Raw genomic sequence first — 21937 nt, 5'->3', positions numbered from 1 at the left:
CAAACTAGAGCGTAAATTAATTTAAATACGCGCAAAGTCGGGAAAAGTTGAAAAGTCATCCCCCAAGAAATCTTTAAAACGCCATATCTCGGGAACGGCTCCATAGATTTTCGAGTTTGAGCTATCGTTGGAAAGGTCTTAACCTCAACTATAATATATTAAAATATGAAGTAAATCGATAATGGCATTTTCGAAATATTCGAGTTCGAAATTTTCGAAAATTTTGATTTTGACTTTAGCGCCTCTCGCGGTCATTTTTCGAAGTTGCAATGTTCTAGACATTTGTAGGGCTTCACGAAACCTTTCATTTGCACTTGAGTTGATCAAAATCGGACTTGTAGAACCCGAGATATGACATGCCAACTTTGGAAGGCTATATCTCGAGAACGGAGACATAGATTTTCTTCATTTTTGGCATGGAGCTAGATAATATGGTCAGCTATAACATATCAAAAAAATGAAGCAAATCGATAATGGCGTTTTCGAGATATTAATCGAAAACTCATCGAAAATTTTGTTTTTGATTTTTGGCCCCCTAGCGGTCACTTTTAAAACTTCGGATGTTCTAGAGAGTTGTAGGGTTTGTTGAGATCTTTCATTTGAGCCTGGGTTGATCAAAATCGGTCAAGCCGTTTTCGAGTTATGGTCGATTTTCGATGAAAAATTGTGGCGGCCATATTGACTAAACGGCTTGACCGATTTTCGAAAATGAGGTATCGTTGGAAAGGTCTTGATGGCCCCTACAACATATCAAAATTTCAGATTTTTAGCTATTACAGGGGCTGAGATATAGCCAAAACAAAATTTTGAGGTTATTCAAAATGGCGGACGCGGGGGTGGGGGGTAAAATTTGACATCATAATCTGACGTCTTCCAGTCGACTTTTAAACTTTGCCGTTTACCGCAAGTCTCTATCTATTACCGTTCTCTTGCAATTTAAGTTTATAATCCGGACGGCCGGACGGACGGCCGGACAAAAAAATTTTTTGGCGCATACGTTTTTTGGAATGTGGGGACCCTAATTCGTGCTCATCCCAAGTTTGAGCCCGATCTGACAACTTTCGATTTTGCTCGGTACACAAAAGCTGTGTCTGAAAGAAACACAGCTAAAACTTGTCAAAATGGTGATAAATACTAACTACGAAAACATACCTATGTAATTAAGCTTTATATTAAAAATTATGACTAAATTTTATATAAAGATAAAAGCACCATCATCATGGTCCTTAAAGGGTTAATTGCAGCTTGGAACTCTTGTCTGTGCACAAAAAATGATCAAAATTCTTCCTTTTCTTTGCGTTCTTTCTCCTTATCCCGCAATTCTTTTGTGAAATGAAGCAATATGATGTCGTCTTAATTTCCATATTTTTTTTAACCTTATGAACTTAAGTACCGTACTTGGCAAAAGCATAATGAAGGGCATGAAAGACCAGGCAGAACGACAGAGTTTATTAGATGAGATATTTCTGTGATTTTATTTATCTTCTTTTGGTTAAATTACCTCATTTCCCGATTAAATAATTTTACCTTTACAAAATACCCTTAAGTCCTCTAAGGCTTATTTTATGCAGTTAAGAATTCTTTTATTCTTTAGAAAAAAAAATCAATCAATTTAATATGTACAAAAATATTATTCTTTTGGCCACAAATATGTTATTTCTTGGCCGAAAAATACTTTTTTTACTGACAAAAGTTTTCTTTTTTCCAGGAAAGTGATATAAAGTTTAAAGAAACAATTTCAATAGCAAGAATAAATTAATTAATTCAGCCAAATAATTTGGTTGAAAAGACTCTCAAAGAAAATTAGAATAAAAAAACCTGTACTGTCTTAAGACACTAGTCAATGCTGGATGATGTCGTTAAAAGTTGTATTAATGTGTTTTTGTTGAACTTCAATGTGTAATTTTTCTTTTTAAGTGTAATTTTTGTATTTTTTAGAAATTATTCTATATTTTTCATAAATAAAAATTGGCATTAATAATGAATTGGTTTTCTTTCCTAAAGCATCTTCAAATTGGAAATTGCACGTCAAAATTTTTGGTATCATTCGATTTGTTCGTACTTTTTGCACAAATTTGCACGATTTCTTCGTTCTTCTTTACAGTTGCTCTCCTTTTTGTTTTTTTCTTTTTCACGCCGTTTCCGCGGAGAGTAAAATGAATATTTCACTTGATTGCATGACGAACGGATAAATCAGCAATAGATTCACTTTTTTACTGACAACCTTTTTTAGCGTCGATTACTCTTCAAACACTCTGCATTTGTGGTCTCTTTGGGAAAAATCCACAAAATCATGCACTCTATTGCGTGTAGAAATTAATTGTGTGTGACTCAATTGAATTTGTATGCAAAAAAACTACGAAATTTTCAGTACACACAATTTAACTAAAAGCTGTGACTTTGAATGGGAAGACGTACAGTTCTTGGTCGTATAAATGAAAGCATTTTTGGAGTTTTCAAGTTCATGGACGTTATTTTATTGCAGGAATCGTTCATAAGTTAAAAAAAACTTATCAGATTTATTCATTTTGATGCACGCACCAATGATGCATTTGCTTCATGCACAAAAACATAAAATCCTGTACAATAGGGGCGTGGTTTGAATGGAAAATCTTGAATCTTCACTCCTTTAGTGAATCTTAAATTTTCATAATTTTTTTTTTAAAAAGTACTTACCTTCAATATTTTCCGAGTTTAAATAATTAAATAAATCATGAGTGCATAAAAATGAATAGGTATAGTCCTTTGAACAAAGATTTTCTCATTGATCTATTCTGTTAATTTGGAGTCTATAAAAATAGCATAAAAAATAATAATTTTAATAAAAATCGAATGTATTCGTTTAAGGGAAGAGTTTGGGAACTTCTAAAGTGAAATTTTAAGAATTTTGATCAAGAAATTCATTTTCTAGACAATTTTAAAGTTAAATTTTCAAGAATTTTTATTTGTGATTTTAATTAAAATGCTTAATCAAGTCTATGACTTATTTTTATTTATTTTTCTCTATTGTTGAGACAAAGCAACTCTCCGCAAAACATCTCATAAGCTGTTGCATCTTGACACTGATGGTTACAAAACTTGCAACATCAATTTATGCTGAAGAAAAACTCATTAGTTTTTTTTCTAGATAAGGATCTTTTTCATAATTACTGTTTTTTGTCAATTAATTTATTAGAAATCTGCAGAAATATTTGTAGGAATTAACGTGTTATTTTCCATGAAGCTCCGTGCGATGTTTTCTATCAAATAAAGTAATAAATTACAAATACTTTTTTTACCTTAGAATTTTTCACTTTTACTCAATAAATTAATCGGAAATTTTATTATTAATTAATGTGGGACATAGAGACATTTCGTGTTGAAATATTTACATTCGATTTATTTTTTCTAATACAATAAATTTGAGCTTTTTCACGGTTCCATAGGATTAAGGAAATTGTAATTTAGATTTAAATTTTTGCGTTGTGCTTATGCAAGTGTAGCACGTAACTGTGCGCCAACCAGGCGTCCCCATCGACATAGGGAGGGTGACAAAAACAGTCTCCGTGAACTTTCTCGGGCGGGTAAATGAAGCACAATTCCGGAGGCGTGAGATAAGACTCTTTTTATGTTGATGCATTTAACCCAAAATTCTTCGGAGATTTCACTCTCAATGGGTGTTGGGATTGCATAAAAAAAATTCCGACATGAAAATTATAGCGTCTATTTTTGGCGATTGCTTCTTCGTTGTAATATTTTTTATTAAATGTTCTTTCACTCACATTTGGTGCTCACACACCCGTAAAAGCAATTCGTGTAACACTTCCATTGATATACAATATTTTAATGGATATAAACCCTTCCCTGTTTTTTTTTCCTTCTCTTGGCACCTGGTTTGAGCAAAAGACCCGCCAATCAAACAATTTATCTCTGTGAGGTCACGAGTTTCTTCGGCAGCTAAAAGAGCCAGGGAAATATATGATGAAGTGTGTAATTATTTATTCTCCTGTATTACAATTAAAACGCCAAAAGATGACAGAGGTGACGACATTTATTCGCGATTCGCATTTTTTTCCTCCTTGTTCACAACACAATTCAAACAATATTTTTTGTACATTTTCAATTTCTTCTCTCGTCTCGTTTTTTATCACTGGACGCTCTCTGTACTGGAGTTCACAGAAGAGGTGCTTTAATTGTTCAATCGAAGGTTCCTCTCGGGGTATTTAGCAATTTTCAATAATCATCATAAGCATTTTCCATCCACATCTGTAGTACTTGCGATGGTGTCGTGGAGATTTATTAGTCGTGAAATTTACCGATAAAGGATTGCATAAAACTAATGTTTTTTGTCATATGTGCACACGGGTGTTGCAATGTTGCAATTCACAACATAGAAAATGCCATCGAGTTCTTTTGTGCATTTCCTAATTACCATCCAAGTTAATTTATTTGTATTTGACGAGAGCAGTGAAAGTGTTAAGCACGCGTGCAGGCTTCACGATGCAATTAACACATGAGGTGACAATATCGCGAAAAGTGATATCGCCGGGGAAATTAAGCAATTCCACAGTGCATAAAGGTTAGTATGTACTGTATTTATGACTCTACGGGGACACGGTTGAGTCATTCCTGAATTTCAGGAAACCCAGCTGGTAGAGAGTTTTGAGGGAGCGCTTGATGAGGTCATCTTTGAATTTGTAAATGTTCTTATCTGACACATAGAATTCAGTCATGTTGTGGCACTTTCGTTGTACTGTGGTCACACAGTCATATCGGTAGTGCTGCAACTGGGCATCCTCCACGTCAATCTCATACGCTGCACATGATCCCTGCAAAATGATCAATAAATAGGCGTTAAAATTTGGCAATAAATTCAAGATGATTAGCTCATTATCATTCCAATCGTTTCTCCCTCTCAATACATTGTTGAAGAACATAAAGTTGGTGACAAGACGAATAAAAAAATCTTTACAATACTAAAGTACTTTATTTATGTGAGGAGTCAACCTTGTACCGATTGCAATTAAATAGATTGCTTAAATAAATTGAAGCTATTCTGATTTTATGCCTCTTAAGCTCTATCAATTTTATTTGCCTGCCGTGCAATATTGTAAGTGATTAATTAAGCTTAAAATGAGCTTAAAAGTATTTGAAGACTACGTAGAGTCTTGAAAAAATTTAAGAATTTAGTATTGAAGAATTTAAAGAAAAACTGTTAAAAATGTTTCAAATTCAATTTTATCTCCTCACTCAAAGAATTAAAGAAATATCAAAAACTGCAAAATAAGCTGTTAAAATAAACCCCAAATTATAGAAAAAAAACGTCAGACGTTAGAAAAAAAAGTCAGACATCAATACGGAAGAGTGAACATTAAACATTTCGAATAGGAACTTAAATCGTCTGAAAAAATGTCAAACGCTAGAATATGTAGGTACAAAGAAATTATTACAAATTTGTTTTTGTAAAACACCCTCTTTAATAAATTGGAAGCCGTTAGAATTTCTTTCAATTTAGAATGTCTCACTCTATGTGGGGGCAGATTAACATTTGCTGATTAAGTCAAGTAATACGCTACTAAAGTCAGTAGTTTTCTTATTATTTTCATTAAAAACTAAAAATTTGCTGCATCTTGCGATAATTGAATTAAAGCTTTAGTTTGTATTTAACGTGTCCGAGTAAATCGTTTGAAAATAAAAGAAAAACTATTTGAATGAATTTAATGTTTATTTAATGTTTCAACGAAAGTACAATGGGGGCGTGGCTTATGCATTTTTGAATAATTCTTTTCCGAGTTTTCTCAACAGTTTTCATTTGAAAAATATTTTTTGTCTTTCATATAATATTTTTTGACCCACTAAAAATTTCTCCTTCTATAATTTGCTTGAGAGCCTCAAAATAAATAAACTCATTTTTATTAGAAAAAAAAGTCTTCGACATTTAATTCACAACAGAGACTGATTCAGTGACAAGATCTGAAACAAAAAAAATTAATTTATGATCCAATAAATTTTAAAATAATTTATTAATGATAGCATACAGCAAAATTTGTCAACATTCATTGTTGCAATTCAATTATTGTTCTGTGATTTTTTAAGTTCAAATTCCCAATGGGTTTCTCTTGTCGTTTCAATCGTCTAAGCAATGTTTTGAGGGAATTGTTTTACGACCAAATAAAATCTTTGAAAGGGAAATCTTATAGCGAAAACAAAATTTTAATGACTTCTCGACCAGATCAATCTGCAAAATAATGCTCATTTTGAGATGAATGTTCACACATTAGGCGCTGTATTTGCATTTTGCTTTATATGCCAAAAACATATGGTTGAATTCTCCAATGGAAAATCATTATCACCATTAATCTCTCACATTAATGGCCATTCAGTCATGTGATATGTACATTCTTCGGTTGAATGTTTGTATTTTTCTTGCGGGGACTCTTTATGACGATTATGTCATTGTTTGTATCACTGAAAGTGACTTCATTTGAGAGAGGCTTTTCAGCAGGAGTGTTTCTATCACTTTAGTATTCTGAAGATCACCCTTTCGCTTTTGATTTTGTATTTATATTTTTAAGTTGGTGATCTCACGATGAATTCCCGATTTGGCGTACATGCGCCATGGAATGGAGGAACTCTCTTTGAATTTAAAAGAAAAAAAAATGTAAGTAAGGTATATAAATCTTGTCTTACCTGTAGGCAACTCATGGCAAAGTGGTTGTGAAGGGTGAGGATCCGGTTGGCTCTGTGGATGCACTTAACATGCTCATTGGGTGCACTGTACACGGCAGCACGATTCGTGTGCTGGAGCATGTGTAGGAATTCGGGAATATCTCTTGACTCGGGGGAGGTCCTGTCCAGGTGGTAGTGCGAATCGAGGAAGTAGACATTTCGGAAGTTGTAGCTGGGAAAAGGCAGAGGGCTTCCGTGATCGGCCTTAGCTGAGATCATTTCCATTAATTCTCTCCAGTTGAGGATGTCGCCCTTGGGCATGATCACCTCATCAATGTCCAAGAGGGTGATGTACTGATATTTGTACATATTCTTGTAGAGACAATCATTGTAGGGGATGATCTCATTTTGTCGCTTCTGGTAGAGTTTTTGCGTGAGGAAGAGATGCTGAAGTCCTGGAATGTTGGGCTTTCCAGCGGGAAGAGTGAGTTTTGTCACTTCAACTTTATTTAACTTCTTGTAGTATTGAAGAACTTTGGACATATTGGGGTGAATTTGGAGGTCATAGAAGTAGATTTTGTCCGCACCAAGGATCCCAAGGAGTTCTATCCATTCAATGAGTCGAACTGAGAGGTCCTGGTAGAGAAAATCCAATCCCTTAACGCATACCGCGAACATTTTCTTCTCATTATCCAATGGACGATTGTACAAGACTTTGAGATTATTCGTTGCTGTGGCGCATTGTTGCTCAACAAGAGACACCGATACTGGTACCAAGTGACGATGATCCCATGGAATGGGGCAGGAGAGCAAGTAGGGTTGGTACTGACCATCAAATGCATTGCCCCAGCTTTTGATCCAGATGTAGTGATACTCCTCGAGGGGCACTATAACTGGTTTCTCCTGCTGATCATACCATATCTGGCAGAACATCGGTAAGTGTGTATCCACTCGGTCAATCATGCCCAAGATGCGAATGTACCACTGATCGTTGGCATTGCTCTTGCGATTATCCATGTACGCACCGAACAGCTGATACGTACCATTGGACGTTCGCTGTGTCTGCCATAGATCATTATTAATTTCCAATTCAAAAATTGATGGGAATTTGCCACACTGTGGCTTCATCTTCTTGCGCCCGATGAGTGTTTGGCGCGCCCAGAAGTCGAGCGGCAGAAAGGGTACCCTCGTCTCAATGTCACGGACAATTTCATTAAAATCACGCTCTCGCATGGGATCAACATCGAGTTCCATCTCATTGGCCACATCCACAAGTTGATTGTACTGCCCGGACGTGAGGTAGTCCCGTATGAGGGATGTCCGGGCACCACGATCACCACCCACGTAGACGGATGGATCGTAGATCACAATAAAATTGAACACATACACCGTCCCCACAATCACAAACACCCACACACTCAGGATGAGAAGGTACTTTAAATTCACTTTTGGCACCAGCAGCATTTTCACTTTTCCCTCACAGTGGATGCTATCACTTGAGGATCTTTCGCGCACTGTCCATGATCTTTTTTTTTAGCAATTGTTCGCAATCGCAGCAATTGATTGGGTATTTGATGAGGAAAGCCACATGGTGGTGTGCCGTATGATCCCACGGAAAAATGCTGACCACTTTTCACTCTGAACTCTTGGCACTGAATGAAGCATTCGGACTCCGACGATCGGACTGTAAGCAATGACTGTAGCACTCTCTGCGTCCGCGACGGTGTAGTGTGGATGAATATAACGGAACGCATGTTACCTGCGGAGAGGTATGGGCAACAGATAGTCCCCGGTGGTGTTGCTCACTCACCGATCAAATGCTATTGCCCTTCATATATAATGTAGCATAGGTATCCAGCCAATACAGCACACATTGTTGTGGCTGTACAGCTGTATTACCGCATTGGGTGAGGGAGTAAAAGTTGCTCTAATATTTTCAACTACTCACGATGCGATAAGTGATTGTTGCTGCAATATTCAAGTCATTTCCATGTTTTCCATGCTTCCACTGTATGTTGTATGTACTCGTGCAACCATCAGAGACCGCTGCTATATCACGTGGTACGTGCTTGAGAGGTTTTTCTTTGCTCTTTTTTTCCGCTGTCCATCTTCAGCGCGATTCATAAGTGGCTGAGGAATGCCGTGCCATCATCATTACTTTGATGATCGTCAGCTGATGGTGGCACCGCTCAAGTGGAAGTTAAGAATGAAGTGGCGGTGAAGACAATCCATTTATTAAATACAGCAATTTGTAGACGCATCATGCATTTATTGGTGAATTGAACTAGAATATTGCTTTTGCTGCAAAATGTCTTATTAAACCGGTCCCCGTCATCAAACTTGCATCTCCATAGTTGCAATGCGCGAGAAATTATATACACAAATTGTCGTTGCGACTTTGAAAATGATCGGGGTCATCACTGGGATAGCTCTAGCTAGCTTAAGCTATGCATAGTCGTTCTCACCGTTGCCTATGTGAATGCACTGCTCTCATATGGCGCACGTCTCTTGGCCAAGGAGGAGCAGCACGAGGCGGAGAAATTGTTGTATGCTGAAAAGGTGCGGCATCTCTTGAAAATCCAATAATAATTCCCATTACATCTTCAACTTTATCGAAATACTACATGAAAAGAACATTTTTATGTGATCGTGTTCATTGATTCCATATTTACCAGCTCATCAGCAATTCCTCACCAAATCCCGCGATATTTCTACAAAAATGTTGTGCAAAAGACATTGCTGAACAATCTTCTTCTCAAAAAGAGAAACAATGTAGCAAAAATTTTCATGAAAAATGTATAATTTGATGTTTTACAGTTTTGTGGAGAATTGACACATAATTTGATGGTAGTTGAAGCATCTCTACCATGGATGGCATGGATGTTATCTTAAATTACACGGTAAATATTCTTTCAAGAATGCGATTTGGTTGAGTTAACAAATTCCTATATAGGTAGGTAATGTTCATGAATTTCGTGAAAATTTAATTGGAGAAAATTTGAAATTTTACACAATTTACTTTACACAAGAGATTGTATCTTCCTGAGGCTTAGCATGTGTAGAGTGAGGCAAGTTTTATAAAAACAAATATTTAAGCTTCTTACTATGAAATTTAATGAAACGTTCTGAATATCCTAAAAGGAGTTTATTCATTTTGATCTACACAAGACATCTTTGGTAGAAAAGTTTAAAAAATATCGTGAAATGTTCGAGAAGTCAAAAAGATCATTAAGATCAATATAAAGCGATTCGGAAGTATTCATTTTAGTATATTATGCATAAAAGCATATATGCTTCATGCAATAGTTTCTTACCATTTTACTTTAATAGGGATACTCATCATTACCTTGTTAAGAATAAAAACAGAAAAGGAAATCTTTGAGATTTCCTATTTTACACTATGATTAGCTAGGAAAATCCGGTAAATGTTCGCCTAAAATTGTAAATAATGACGTCACAACTGTCTATTTTGTCTCATTTAACGCGTGGGGCGTAAGCATTGTAATAAAATCATCCATTAGCATGGATGTTCTAGGCAATAAATAAAGTGTTTTCCCGTACACAAAAGAATAAAATCTCTTCTGTGAAATATGTTCAAATTTACATATTATTATCCCGGATATGATCAAGAATTTTTGGATTATTTGCGAAAAGTAATTTCACATTACAAAAGTCAATTCGCAATCAATATTCGTAAAAGTTTGTGTAGAGATCATAAAACTTTTCCGTAACTTTTTGAATTCTGTGAAAATAAAATTTTTAATGTCTTTTTTTATGGAATTGACGCAAACATTGCCAGTAATGCGTAATATATTGTAATGTGCATATCCGGGTTAATGGGGCACTGATGCATTTGCTGCAGGCACAGACTTGATGTAAGTTAATTAAATGGGGGCTGTTGCATGTCTTTTTTGAATAGTTCCTGATCCTGAGCTTTTTTTTAGCTGATTTCAAAGTGGAAAACAAAGAAAAATGATCTTTTACAGTTTCCGCAGCTGATTGTTTTCAATGATATTATGAAAGGCTAAAAATGAATAAGCTCCTTTTTTTCCTTGAAACTTTTTCACATTAAAAACTTTTTATATATTTTTATGCGAATATGAATAATTGGTAAAGAATAATTTCGTGGCGATTGTTTGGCATGGACTTCGCGTAATATCTGCATATTGAATCAAATTTGAGTGATATTTTGGATTTAAAAAAAATATTATTAGTCATTATTCAACTGAAGGACTGCGTATAGGCAATTTGCAATATTTAGAAAGGAAAATAAATTCCAATAGGTATGTCGCTTCGATTGTACTCATTCACCATGAAAGAAAATAACAATATTTCACTTAAATTTCATACGCGTGTACAGAAATCTCATTGTATCCATTTTAAATCGTATGAGTAATATGAAAAGTGAGAGTAAAAGGTAAAAAAAAGATATAATTTTTTTTTGGGAGGAAATTATTGCAAATTTTTCCGCATAAAATCAAAATTATGCTTTCGAAAATTTCAATGAAATATTTCATTTACCAAATTCCCCACCAACTTGGAGCTTCTTCCCTCCCCATGTATTGTCTCCTCTGGCTGTGATACATCAGCACGCGAAAGACGGCAAGTAAAAATTTCGTCACCACACATATAAACAGCGCGCGATGGTACAGCATGATTTTCCAATTTACACAAAAATTAAAGAGATTTATATTTATCTATGAGGTGCTTCAAGTGTTGTTTCTCGGAGAGAATCTGTCGACGCAATCAGATTATTGCTTCCTTCATGACTTTCTAATAAATACAGCAAAATCCATTATTGGCATTTTACTCGCACCTCCTTGAAAGAGAGCGCGCGCACCTCTTTGCAGATGGGGCTCATTTTCAGCATCAATCTCGGAATAATGTCTCTCGCGCCAAAAAGGTCGATTCATTCACCCCAAAAGTCAATTCATTCACCGCTGTGGTCGCAGGTCATTGCAATTTAGCAATTTTTCAGCGTCATTCTCCGAATTTTATGTTGAACACAATCGATGATCTTTCACACGCATACAACGCGAGGTATGCGTGGAGCTTCCGTGATCCCCTGAAAATACCACACAAAAGGCTAAATTCAATTGATTTTTCGATGATTCCCAAGTGATTGTGTGAGAAAGTACCGCGTGCAGCATGATTGATGATTACAAAAAAGAGATACTCCACAAATAAGTTCATAAAATGTCAATTGGACTCTTTTGCCATCGCAATCCAAAAACCCCTCCCTTTTTGTACTAATTTTTCCAACTACATATAATAGAAGAGCTTTTTGCGCTCTGCTCACAATTTGTTACCCAATTAGTGAATACATCAAGTGGGCGATTGTCAGCATTTCTATGTATGTATGTTGGTGAAGGGTTCATCTCTATTCAGCAAAATTTATGTGCAGATTTGGTGTAACTACATACCTTTTAAGGATGCTTTAAGACTCTTCAGATGTTTTTTTTGTAGTTTGGAATATGAAGGTACAATAGGAACTTATAGGTTATATGTACCTATTCTTAATAAAAGATTTTCTTAATAAAAGGCAAAGCCATGAATTAGTTGGTGTTCCACTTCGTGGTCAACACCAAGTATTGTAATCGTCGGAAAAACCGACCACCTCAGATCGGGCTCAAACTTGGTATGAGCACGTTTTAGACATCCCACATTACGAAAATGGTGGTGGAAAATTTTTGATCCGGCCGGCCTGCCGGTTATCCTGCCGGTTATCCTGCCGGTGGTCGTCATTTTGCCTTATAATTCGAGAACGGTAACAGATAGAGACTTCGGGTTTGAAGTTTTCTATAGAAATGTGGGTGTAAAATGTCATTTTTTCGCATTTTCAAAATCCAAGATGGCCGCCGTCCGCCATTTTGAAATACTGTCAACCACTTTCCTTACAGCTAGAGGTCTGAAATTTTAGTATGTTGTAGAGCTCAGTGAGACGTTTTCATCGACTATTCATACTTGAAAATCGGTCAAGCGGTTTAGCAAATATGGCGGTCTTAAGCAAAAAGTGTTTTTTCGATATAACTCGAGAACGGCTTGACCGATTTTGATCATCTTGGTATCAAATGAAAGGTTTCAAGAAGCCCTACAACTGCGTAGAACATTCCAAGTTCCAAAAACATCCGCAAGAGGCGCTAAAATCAAAAACAAAAATTGCCTAACTTTAAGGGGCAATATCTCCGAATCCCCATTATCGATTTCTTTTAAATTTTGATATGTTGTAGCCTGACTCAATATCTTTCATCAGTCCGAAAATGAAGAAAATCTATGTCGCCATTTAGAAGATATTGTCATTTGAAAAATTCTTGAATTTGAAAAGTTCTAAGAGCCATATCTCTTGAACGAGTTGTCCGATTTTGCTCATCTTAGTATCAAATTAAAGGTTTTGCAAAACTCTACAACTTTCTAGAACATTAGAATCCTGTAGAACCATTCCTTCAGAACAAAAAATGCGATAAACTGTTTCGGTAAAACAAAAATCCGCCATTTTGTGTTCTGGAGGTGACCTTGAAAATTATTGAAATTCATGTCAATTTTTAGCATGTTTTAATACCTTTCCAAAACTAATCAAGAAATTTCTGTAGGTCTTATAGAACCAGAGATATGACCATTTTTATCCATCAAATTGCCGAATTTTACAAAAAAATCAAATTTGTCTACTAATTCTGCTCACAAATCGCATTACAACGCATAAACAAACTTCTACACGTGTGGGACACCAACTCTAATAACTGGACGCGTTATGATTGACTTTTTTAATTGAAGTGGTTAGATAATAATACACAGAGAATATCCTTTTCACTACTTTTTCAATTAAATTTTAATGCGATGTTTCGAGGATCAGGATCTTCTCCATAATTATAGGTTTGCAGAATTGAATTACAAATTGTTAAATCTTAAATATTGAAAAATTTTACTTGTAGGCCTAATTAAAGAAGGATATCCTGACTCTTGAAATTTCACAAGAAATTCAATCAATTTACAAAAAGTAGCAAAAAGGATTTAGCCTATTTCTCCTGTGAGGATTCATAAAACGCAATGTATATAAAACCAATTTGCCAATTTAAGCAAAGTTTGTTTGTTTCGCAGTGATATTTTGAAAGATGAAATTAGATCTTGTACTAAAATATGAAAAATCCTAAACACGATAACGTAAATGAATGATATGTCTGAAAAATTAAGCCTCTAAGTCGATCGCAATTCTTTATTTATTCAAGTAAATTCTATACTAATATTATTGGTTCGAATAACGAAGTGATATAATGTTTAAATTATCCAGAACTAGAAGTTTCTCTTTAATCTTCTTTTTCTTCTATCACGTACAATGTGATTTTACTCTGATAGTTTTTCCGATTATAGCGATTGTTTCTGTTATGTATAACATGAAGATATATTATCAACAGAGGAGGTTGGCAGTGAGTTAATCAATTTAAAGCGTCAGATAGTTGCTAGAAATAACCAGAGAATTCGGCTCTCCACTAAATTAAGGGAGTAGGGGAGACCGGGGTTAAAAAAGTCACTTAAGGGTTTAGAAAAAGCTCAAAATCTCATATTTCCCAAACAGATAAAGCGAAATGTATAGCTCATTTCTTTAGGAAATTTACCGCCCTCTAACTCTTTTTCAGATCATTTTGTTCTATCTAGCTAGGAAATATGATATTTTAAGCTTTTTCCAAACCCTTAAGTGACTTTATTAGCCCCGGTCTCCCCTATAGAATGAAAGTTTTAAATAAAAATGAGAGATTCTATGCAGTTGAGAATGGGACTAATAAATTCAGACAAGAGTTAAGAAAGAGCTTTTCAAAGCTTTTGAGCTTTTTCAAAGCTCTTGTCTAATTTTATCAGTTCCGGTCTCCCCAAGAACAAACAAAAAGTATCAGAAAACCATCCAAAAAGAATTCAATAGCAAATACATCAGCAGAAAAACGTAAATTGAATGTGCCAGACAAAGCAAAAACGGAAAGGGATGGAAGCGAAATAAAACAAATATTTTGAAGAATTTAAATATCAAATATAATATAGGATTAGATTTAAATGACTATATTGACAGAAAATTGGATAAATTAACTTAACATTTAATTCTTTCAGTTGTATTTGACTTTTTTCTCAATTTATTGTGTTCTATTTTATGATTTTTTTCTTTATTTTCACAAAATTACCTATATATACACACACTTACGATGTAATAGGAAGAAAAATCATTTCATACAGTAGTTTTGTGTATGTTGTGTTTTTTTACAGTGTTTTTGCAATTGAATAATAAATAATTGATCAATTTACTACTTCTCTTTATTTTTTTTTCTTTCACTCGGCTTTTGCTCCTAAACAACGGCTCAGTCTTTCCATATAAAACATACAACAACTACCTACTAATTACCTAATATTTTAAATCACGGTTACTTCTTTTTTTTTCACTTTTTTTTGTATATAATTCCTTTTCAAACAGTATATTTTCTTTTGCCATACTTCTTTTTTTTCTCAATAGTGTCTAGCCAAAGATTCAAACAGTGTCACACATATTTTTTTTTCCTTTGAAAAATCTCTAAGTTTCTTTCTTCTTCACCTATTAGTGAATATGATTATGTTTTTTTTTTATTGAAAGGCACACAACACACTTTTTAAGTCATTCTCTCTTTTTTTTTCCTACAAGAAATTGTATGTAAACCTATTTGACTTTCTTACAACTGTTTCAACAATACATGACAAATAATCGATTGTAACAATGAAGAAGTCACAATATGTTGGTTTGATATTTTGTCTGTTCACAATTGATAATAAGAATTGTTTTCATTTACTTTTAAGTAATGCAAGATTTTCTCTTTCTGCCTATATCACAATTATTTCTATATCATTTCCTTCTAAGCAATGATTTTAATGTTTTTTTTTTGCAAAAATTTATTTAGAGATGTTGGTGAGATCACGATTACCGCTCCAAGTCACGCGATCCTCGACCTGTAGGTGGATTACGGAAGAAGCCTAACTTATCAAGGGTTCGCATTGAGCGCTGAACGAGCTCTTCCTTGAATTTCCAAATGGTTGTGTCGCGTATTTGATGCTCCTTGTATTCCTCGCAACTTTTTTTGAGACTCTTCACGCAGTCCGCTCGATAGTGCTGCAGGTGGCCATCCTCTGTGTCCACAGGGAAGGATTTGCAGGCACCACCGAGGCACGAGAGCGGGAAGTGATTGTGAAGACTGAGAACTGATTCGGGATCGTGGAAACATTTTACATACTGATTGGGTTTTGTGTAGTTCTGCGCTCTATGGACGTGCTGGAGCATGTGCATGAATTTCGGTATGTCCTTTGTCCATCCATGATCATGTTGGTAACCGTCGAGGAAGTAGACATTACGGAGATTGTAGCTGTGGTAGCCCTCTTTGCGCTGTTTCAGTGATTTCGGCAAAACGACATCCATGAGTTCAGCCCAATTGTTGAGATCGCCCTTTGGCATGATAACCTCATCGATGTCCAGGAGGGTTATGTACTTGTACATGTACATATTCTTATACAGACAATCATTGTAGGGTATCAATTCATTCTGTCGTTTGTGATTTGTCTTCTTCGTAAGGTAGAGATGTTGGAATCCAGGAACATTGGGTTGCCCACCTGGTAGTGTGAGCGGTGTGACTTGAACTTTCCCCTCAGCCTCATAGTAATCCAGGACCTTGGTGATATTGGGATGAACTTGGAGGTTGTAGAAGTAGATCTTATCAGCTCCAAGGATATTCAGCAACTCAATCCATTCAATTAGACGAACTGACAGATCATCGTACAAGAAGTCTAGTCCTTTTACGCACACGGCAAAATTTTTCTTTTTCCCATCCGGTGGCGTATTGTGGAGCACCCTGAGATTATTCGAGGCAGTGTCACATTCATTTTCCACCACTGACACAGAGGCTGGTTTAACGCCGTGGAAAGGTTTGGGGATTTGGCAAGCAATCAGGTAGGGTTGGTAGATACCCTGCTTGTAGTTGCCCCACTTGTTGTACCACACGTACTTGTACTCAAACGTCTTGACTATGTAGGGCTCCTTTTGTCCATCAAACCAAAACTGGCAGTACGTCTTGACTTTGGGTTCAATACGATCAATCATGCCCAGTATCCGAACAGCTGGTCCTATGCGTGACTTTTTTCGGATATCATAGTACGCCCCATAGAGCTGGAAAGTCCCGTTGCTGGTATGTAGTGTCTGCCAGTAGATGTTGTTGAACTCCAGATCGAAGATTGAGGGGTACTTGGCGCAAGTAGAAGATTTCTGCTGTGAGAAATTCTTATGCTTGCTCCAGTAAGCAATTGGTAGTGATGGCAATCGAGACTCCACATCGCGTACAAGTTGATCATCATCGAGTTCTGCAATTAAATTAAATTATGAGAAATGTTGGCTTCAGCAAGATCCTTGAGGGGTATTATATGCTAAATCTCTATGCTAAATGAGAGTAACGTTGACTTTTTTCAGCACAACGTTAATCAGATTATTTGAGACTTCCTCATCCGTATTCCGCTTAATTAAATTAGTGCTTCAAGATTGACCTTGTGCAGCGGAGCTATTGTTCTATTAGTCTCTATTTTGAATTTAAAAAATTTTTAGCATTTTAACTTCTCCGAGAATTAGCATCAATGGCATGAGAATGTACCCATGGTGTTTAGAGAAGAAATGCAAATTGTAACTTACTCGTTCGATTGTCAATCAAAACATCGAGTGGGAGGAACTTTTCCGTGGTTGTAGACGTAGCTTCCTGGTAGCGTCCATCCTTTTGAAGTAAGAGTCGTCCATTGTTGATTCCTGATTGGATCTCCTCCTCGAGGATCACACGGTTGCTGTGTAACTTGAGGAGCCCCAGCAACAAGAAAGACCACACACCCAGCGCAAAGAGAAACTTGATGATCAACCGAGAGCTCCAAATCTTATTCATCTTTCTCAAACATGTGTCGCCCAGGTACCTCGTGAATTGTTCTGGAAGAGAGAGAGAGTGCCAGACATGGACCATGTTAATTGATTTGCAGTTTGTTTTTCTCAGGTATGAGGAGAAATTTTGTGTGGTGAAGATCGAATGAATGATCGCTTTTTCGGCTTGATCAGCACGAAAACTCTCATTTCTCCTCCAAGGTTGTACCTATACAACATACATGAGATTGTTTCAATTTCCCTAATTTCACGAAATAAAGTAATTTTGCAATCTTGTAGTGATTGCAGAAGTAATTAAAATAAATTCTTAGATTCTATTGAAGATTCTAATAATGCAACGCTGCATTATGAATGAACGACAAGATAACACTGATAAGATTTCTGGCGCTTTGACGATGATACCTTGACTTTCAGTTCCTTGCAAACAAAAAATTTGAAAGTGTTTATAGGCAAGAAATGAACTGAGGTAGATAATCATGGGTTATTAAATCTTATAGCGCTTTTGTGGCAAATATATGGAGGATGGCAATAATTAACACGAATTAAATTTTCCTATTGTTATACTCACTAATTATTGTAAATAATATTACTTTTATCTGCCTCTTTGACGCACACGACAATCTTATCACTAAGCAGTTAATGACTCAGAAATACTTATATCTATCTTTGGCTTTCAAATAGTGCATTAAATACCATCTAATTCATTTATCATGGATACAACTTTGAATGAGTGGGGGTGACTTCTAAAGCTCCTTAATGGAATTTAATCTTATTCACGTGTTTGATTTTTCTTAATCTTCTAAGAAGTTTTATTTCTTAATTCATTTTATTATTAGGAGAGCAATTTCCACGTCGAACTTTGTAAGAGTTTATTAAATAAAGAATTTAATTACGAGAGCTTTTACAGAGCTTTCAATGTACATAATCAATTTATTATGACTTAACAGAAACGTCTCTTTTAAAAGTTATTTAAAAAATACTTCAAAATCAAGAACGAAGTATTTTTTATTAACTTTTAAGAGAGATGTTTCTGTCAAGTAATAAGGAAAATTATTATGTAGGTACATTAAAAGCTTTGTAAAAGCTCTCATAGCTCGAAAGCTACTTGAATCACCACTCCCCTAAATGTGTGTTTTCTCAAAAAGGAAGTAGTGATTAATATTCAACTCTCTAAAAGAGGACTGCCTGGCTTTACCAATATGTGCGGATTCTGTGTCAATGTCACTCGAAAAAAAATCACACGGAGACAAAAAAAGGTGCCAACAGCTCCGTGTGATTCACATAATTCGCCAGTCATTTTTTTTTCGCAATTTCTCAACCACTAAAGCGAAATTTGACTCAACAAATTGCATAGGTCAGAGATCTTTTCCGCATTTTATTGGTTGGTAGGTATTGTTAATATCGCGCATCGACTTCGAACAGGTTTCACAATTTATTCAATTGCTTTCCATATAGCATCCAGTCAGCGAAATGCAGTAATGCTAAATTCATCATGGATGACCTTTGGGTGAGCCCGAAAAAAAACGAAACATATTGTATGGAACATCAATTTAAATGCGATTTTCACCCATGTGATTGTGTTTTATTGTTGAATGGGGGAGAAAGAAAATAAATACGAAAATGTGTTGTGATTCATTTTTGCAAAAAAAAGAGAGACACCCGTGTAATATGAAAAACCACCGACGCATTCTTGTAAGCACCAAGCACACCCATAAAATAAATTCATGTCATGAAATTTCAACATTCCCCATTGAAAAGAAAAGTGACAGTAAAGAATGCAAAATTTTATATAGTTTTACCTTGGGGTTCACTCAAAGTTTTGAGAATTTCGTCTTATTTTGTGTTTGGTTGCGGTTTGAAAGAGAAAAAATTTAAATTATCAGATTTTATAAAAAGAAATTACTTGAATATGAATTAGTTTATTAATGTATCAGACGTCGGTCGAATAGGATTTTTTAGACCTAATAAAGAGGGAAGAGAACCTTCGAAAAGTCGTATGAGAAAATATCTTGAAAAAAGTACTAAAGTTATAAACCGTGCCCTCCCTATGCCTTTGCATTATTTTATTTAGAAACTTTTTTTTTAAATATTTATTTAAGTTTAAATAAATATAAGGAGTTTATTCATTTCTAGGTTATTGTTAGAAGGACTTACTGAATATAAAATACTTTTGTAGAACATTACTAAACATTTCAGAAATATTAAAATAGAGCTTTTTTCTCTTGGAATTAAGTATTTGGATGAATTCCAGGAATAATTTACCTACAAATTCGATAGCCACGCCCCAATTCTATTTATTTCATGCTTAAAGCATATGCTTCTTGCGAATGGTCTTTTCTTTATCATTATTGCAAAAACTGCAAAAATTTGATTCACATTGAACCCAAAAGCCGTAAAACACAATAAAATAAGTAGGTATATAGCAAAAATTAACACAATCAATAGAGCAACAATACATATCCTTCTTCACACTTAACGACAATGGAGGCGTGATTTAAGCACTTTTCAAAAATTAATTCTAATATTTCCTATATAATTTTTTAGAATTTTTTTGCTTTTTCTATAGTTTTTAATGATATCCTACAAAACTTTCTCTTTCTGCTGCATTTTTTTAAAATAATTTCATGAGAAGCTCAAAATGACTAGTCTCCTTTTTTTTGTATAAAACTCTTCTATTAAGACTTTTTTTTAAATTTTTGAGAACAAAATGTTCTTTAGAGATTTTTTTCCAATTCGCTGTGCTACCTATATGGTGCTATATACCTACATTCATGTAATATAACATAAAAAGTTTAGCAACAAATTTTATCTCCAGTTTTATTTTTTAAAAAGATAAAATTCTCAAAACTTTTACTCAAATGGTAGTAAATTGTGTATTTATTTAGTTTAATGGTGGTGAAGTAAGCTCTATCTGATATTATCCATCCAATACCACATTTTGCTTCAATTTATTTTAATGTTATAAAATATTCTTACATGTTTGCCAAAGGAGTTGGATTAAAATGTTAAAATGTGGAGAGAATGTAATTAAAAGCGATACAAATGATTCAATTATGCTGCCATAAATCATTTATTTAGGCATGACATGTATTCCTTCTTGTACCCATGAAAGTAACATAATAGATCTCTGTGTGTGGGGGAAAGTGAAAAACTTATGTCGTGAACTTGTTAAAATATCTCACTTTTCGTGCCACATAAAGTTGTGATTAATCAGAAGATTTCAGTAGCATCGTGAAATATTTTATGGCCACATACTTGTCCGTGTTGGACCACGATATTCTTGGTGCACGTTTTTTCTCACCTCCACAGTGCCACACTATACCATACCAAAAGAGAACCAAATCAAAATCTGTAACAAGGTCAGCCGGCACGCTGTTGGTCGGTGTATAAAGGCTGGCGCTTAAGCATCTACGGCCCATGATGGTTATTTATATTGAGGTAAATGCCTTCATATACGTCTGTGGAATGACAATTTTCAGTGTCGTGCATGGCAAATAAATCATTTCGTTCACAATATGCGGAAATTATGTCATAAAAGTCATTAAATTAATGTCTCCAACACACCAGTACTTCCATCAGTCCCTCCAAACACTCCGTCACATGATAGTCATCGCGCACCAAGACGGCATTTCGGTTGTCTGTGAAAACCACGGATAAGGCGTCACGTCTGTCTCAAGTCATTTGTGGGATTTAATATGAAAAGCCGTTAGTGAGCGTGCGAAGATGGATAAAAATTGAGTGGATTTTTCATTCAATAAAGCTTCTTAGCTTATGAAGGATGATTTTAGTGATTGAGTACCTCTTTCTCTGTCTTTCTCTGAGAGTTGTTAGGAAAATTATTGGAGGTTAAAGTGTGTCTGTCTATATGAAAGGGGTCTCTTTTTTTCTTTTCTTTCTTCTTTTATGCTTGCCCGATCATATTTACATTTACATATCTTTTCGGTGAAGTGTATGAAATCACATTAATACGCTTGTAAATTTATTAATGCGCCTCTTTGGATTTTTATTTTGGACTTGCAAGAAGTCTGACAGGAAGATAACTGAGAGCTGCATTATGTATAGGATGTTTTATATATATAATTTATTTAAGCATTTAGCATATAAGATACTTTTTTGGAACATCCGGTTCTTATGCATTTTATGCTTGATTTCTTTTGAAATAGAATTTATGCAACTTCTGTTGCAATGTTATTGGAAAAAAATTTGTGCGAAAAAAGTTTTCTGAAAAACTTATTTTTTGACATTTTTCCTTCAAAAGAATCTTTTCTCTCTTCTAAAATTGATGCTGGAAATTAAATTAGTTAATTTTCCAGCTCAATTTTCAAGTGAAAAATCAATTCTTGTGAATTCTAAACTTATAAAAAATATCTCAATAAA

The 21937-nt window shown here is 35.0% G+C and overlaps 4 protein-coding genes across 11 annotated transcripts in view; 2 read left to right on the top strand and 2 right to left on the bottom strand.

Moving 5' to 3' along the window:
- The window catches only part of LOC129786050 (putative fatty acyl-CoA reductase CG5065), an 824046-nt gene that overhangs the window by 368161 nt on the left and 433948 nt on the right, over window positions 1-21937 (top strand). The window lies entirely within an intron of this gene.
- Window positions 1-21937, top strand: part of LOC129785987 (relaxin receptor 2) — a 91079-nt gene that overhangs the window by 20075 nt on the left and 49067 nt on the right. For 5 of the 7 annotated variants that reach the window (XM_055820727.1, XM_055820724.1, XM_055820725.1 and 2 more), the window contains exon 19: window positions 9466-9548. The exons of 1 other annotated variant lie outside the window; for it this stretch is intronic. In XM_055820727.1, coding sequence (XP_055676702.1) covers window positions 9466-9540 — 75 coding nt within the window. In that variant the 3' untranslated portion in view covers window positions 9541-9548. Of the gene's footprint in view, window positions 1-1708; window positions 1986-9465; window positions 9549-21937 lie in introns of those variants that run through there. One more of the 7 variants, XM_055820729.1, reaches the window with a different exon arrangement.
- LOC129786037 (uncharacterized) lies at window positions 4013-8363 on the bottom strand. Its single transcript, XM_055820827.1, has 2 exons — window positions 6670-8363; window positions 4013-4808 (listed from the first exon to the last, which is right to left on the bottom strand). Exons 1-2 carry the CDS (start codon window positions 8110-8112, stop codon window positions 4584-4586), a joined length of 1668 nt encoding a protein of 555 aa, XP_055676802.1. The 5' UTR covers window positions 8113-8363; the 3' UTR covers window positions 4013-4583.
- The window catches only part of LOC129786036 (uncharacterized), a 37153-nt gene continuing 29859 nt past the window's right edge, over window positions 14644-21937 (bottom strand). The window contains exons 1-3 of one of the 2 annotated variants that reach the window (XM_055820826.1): window positions 17782-17989; window positions 17327-17608; window positions 14644-17004 (exon numbers count right to left, since the gene is read on the bottom strand). In XM_055820826.1, coding sequence (XP_055676801.1) covers window positions 15578-17004; window positions 17327-17567 — 1668 coding nt within the window. In that variant the 5' untranslated portion in view covers window positions 17568-17608; window positions 17782-17989 and the 3' untranslated portion in view covers window positions 14644-15577. Of the gene's footprint in view, window positions 17005-17326; window positions 17609-17781; window positions 17990-21937 lie in introns of those variants that run through there. The other variant, XM_055820825.1, reaches the window with a different exon arrangement.

Source organism: Lutzomyia longipalpis, chromosome 1 (genome assembly GCF_024334085.1).
Source record: "Lutzomyia longipalpis isolate SR_M1_2022 chromosome 1, ASM2433408v1".
Taxonomy (NCBI): Eukaryota; Metazoa; Arthropoda; class Insecta; order Diptera; family Psychodidae; genus Lutzomyia; species Lutzomyia longipalpis.
The sequence above is the reverse complement of the archived record's forward strand: the minus strand, read 5'-3'. Positions and strand labels throughout refer to the sequence as shown.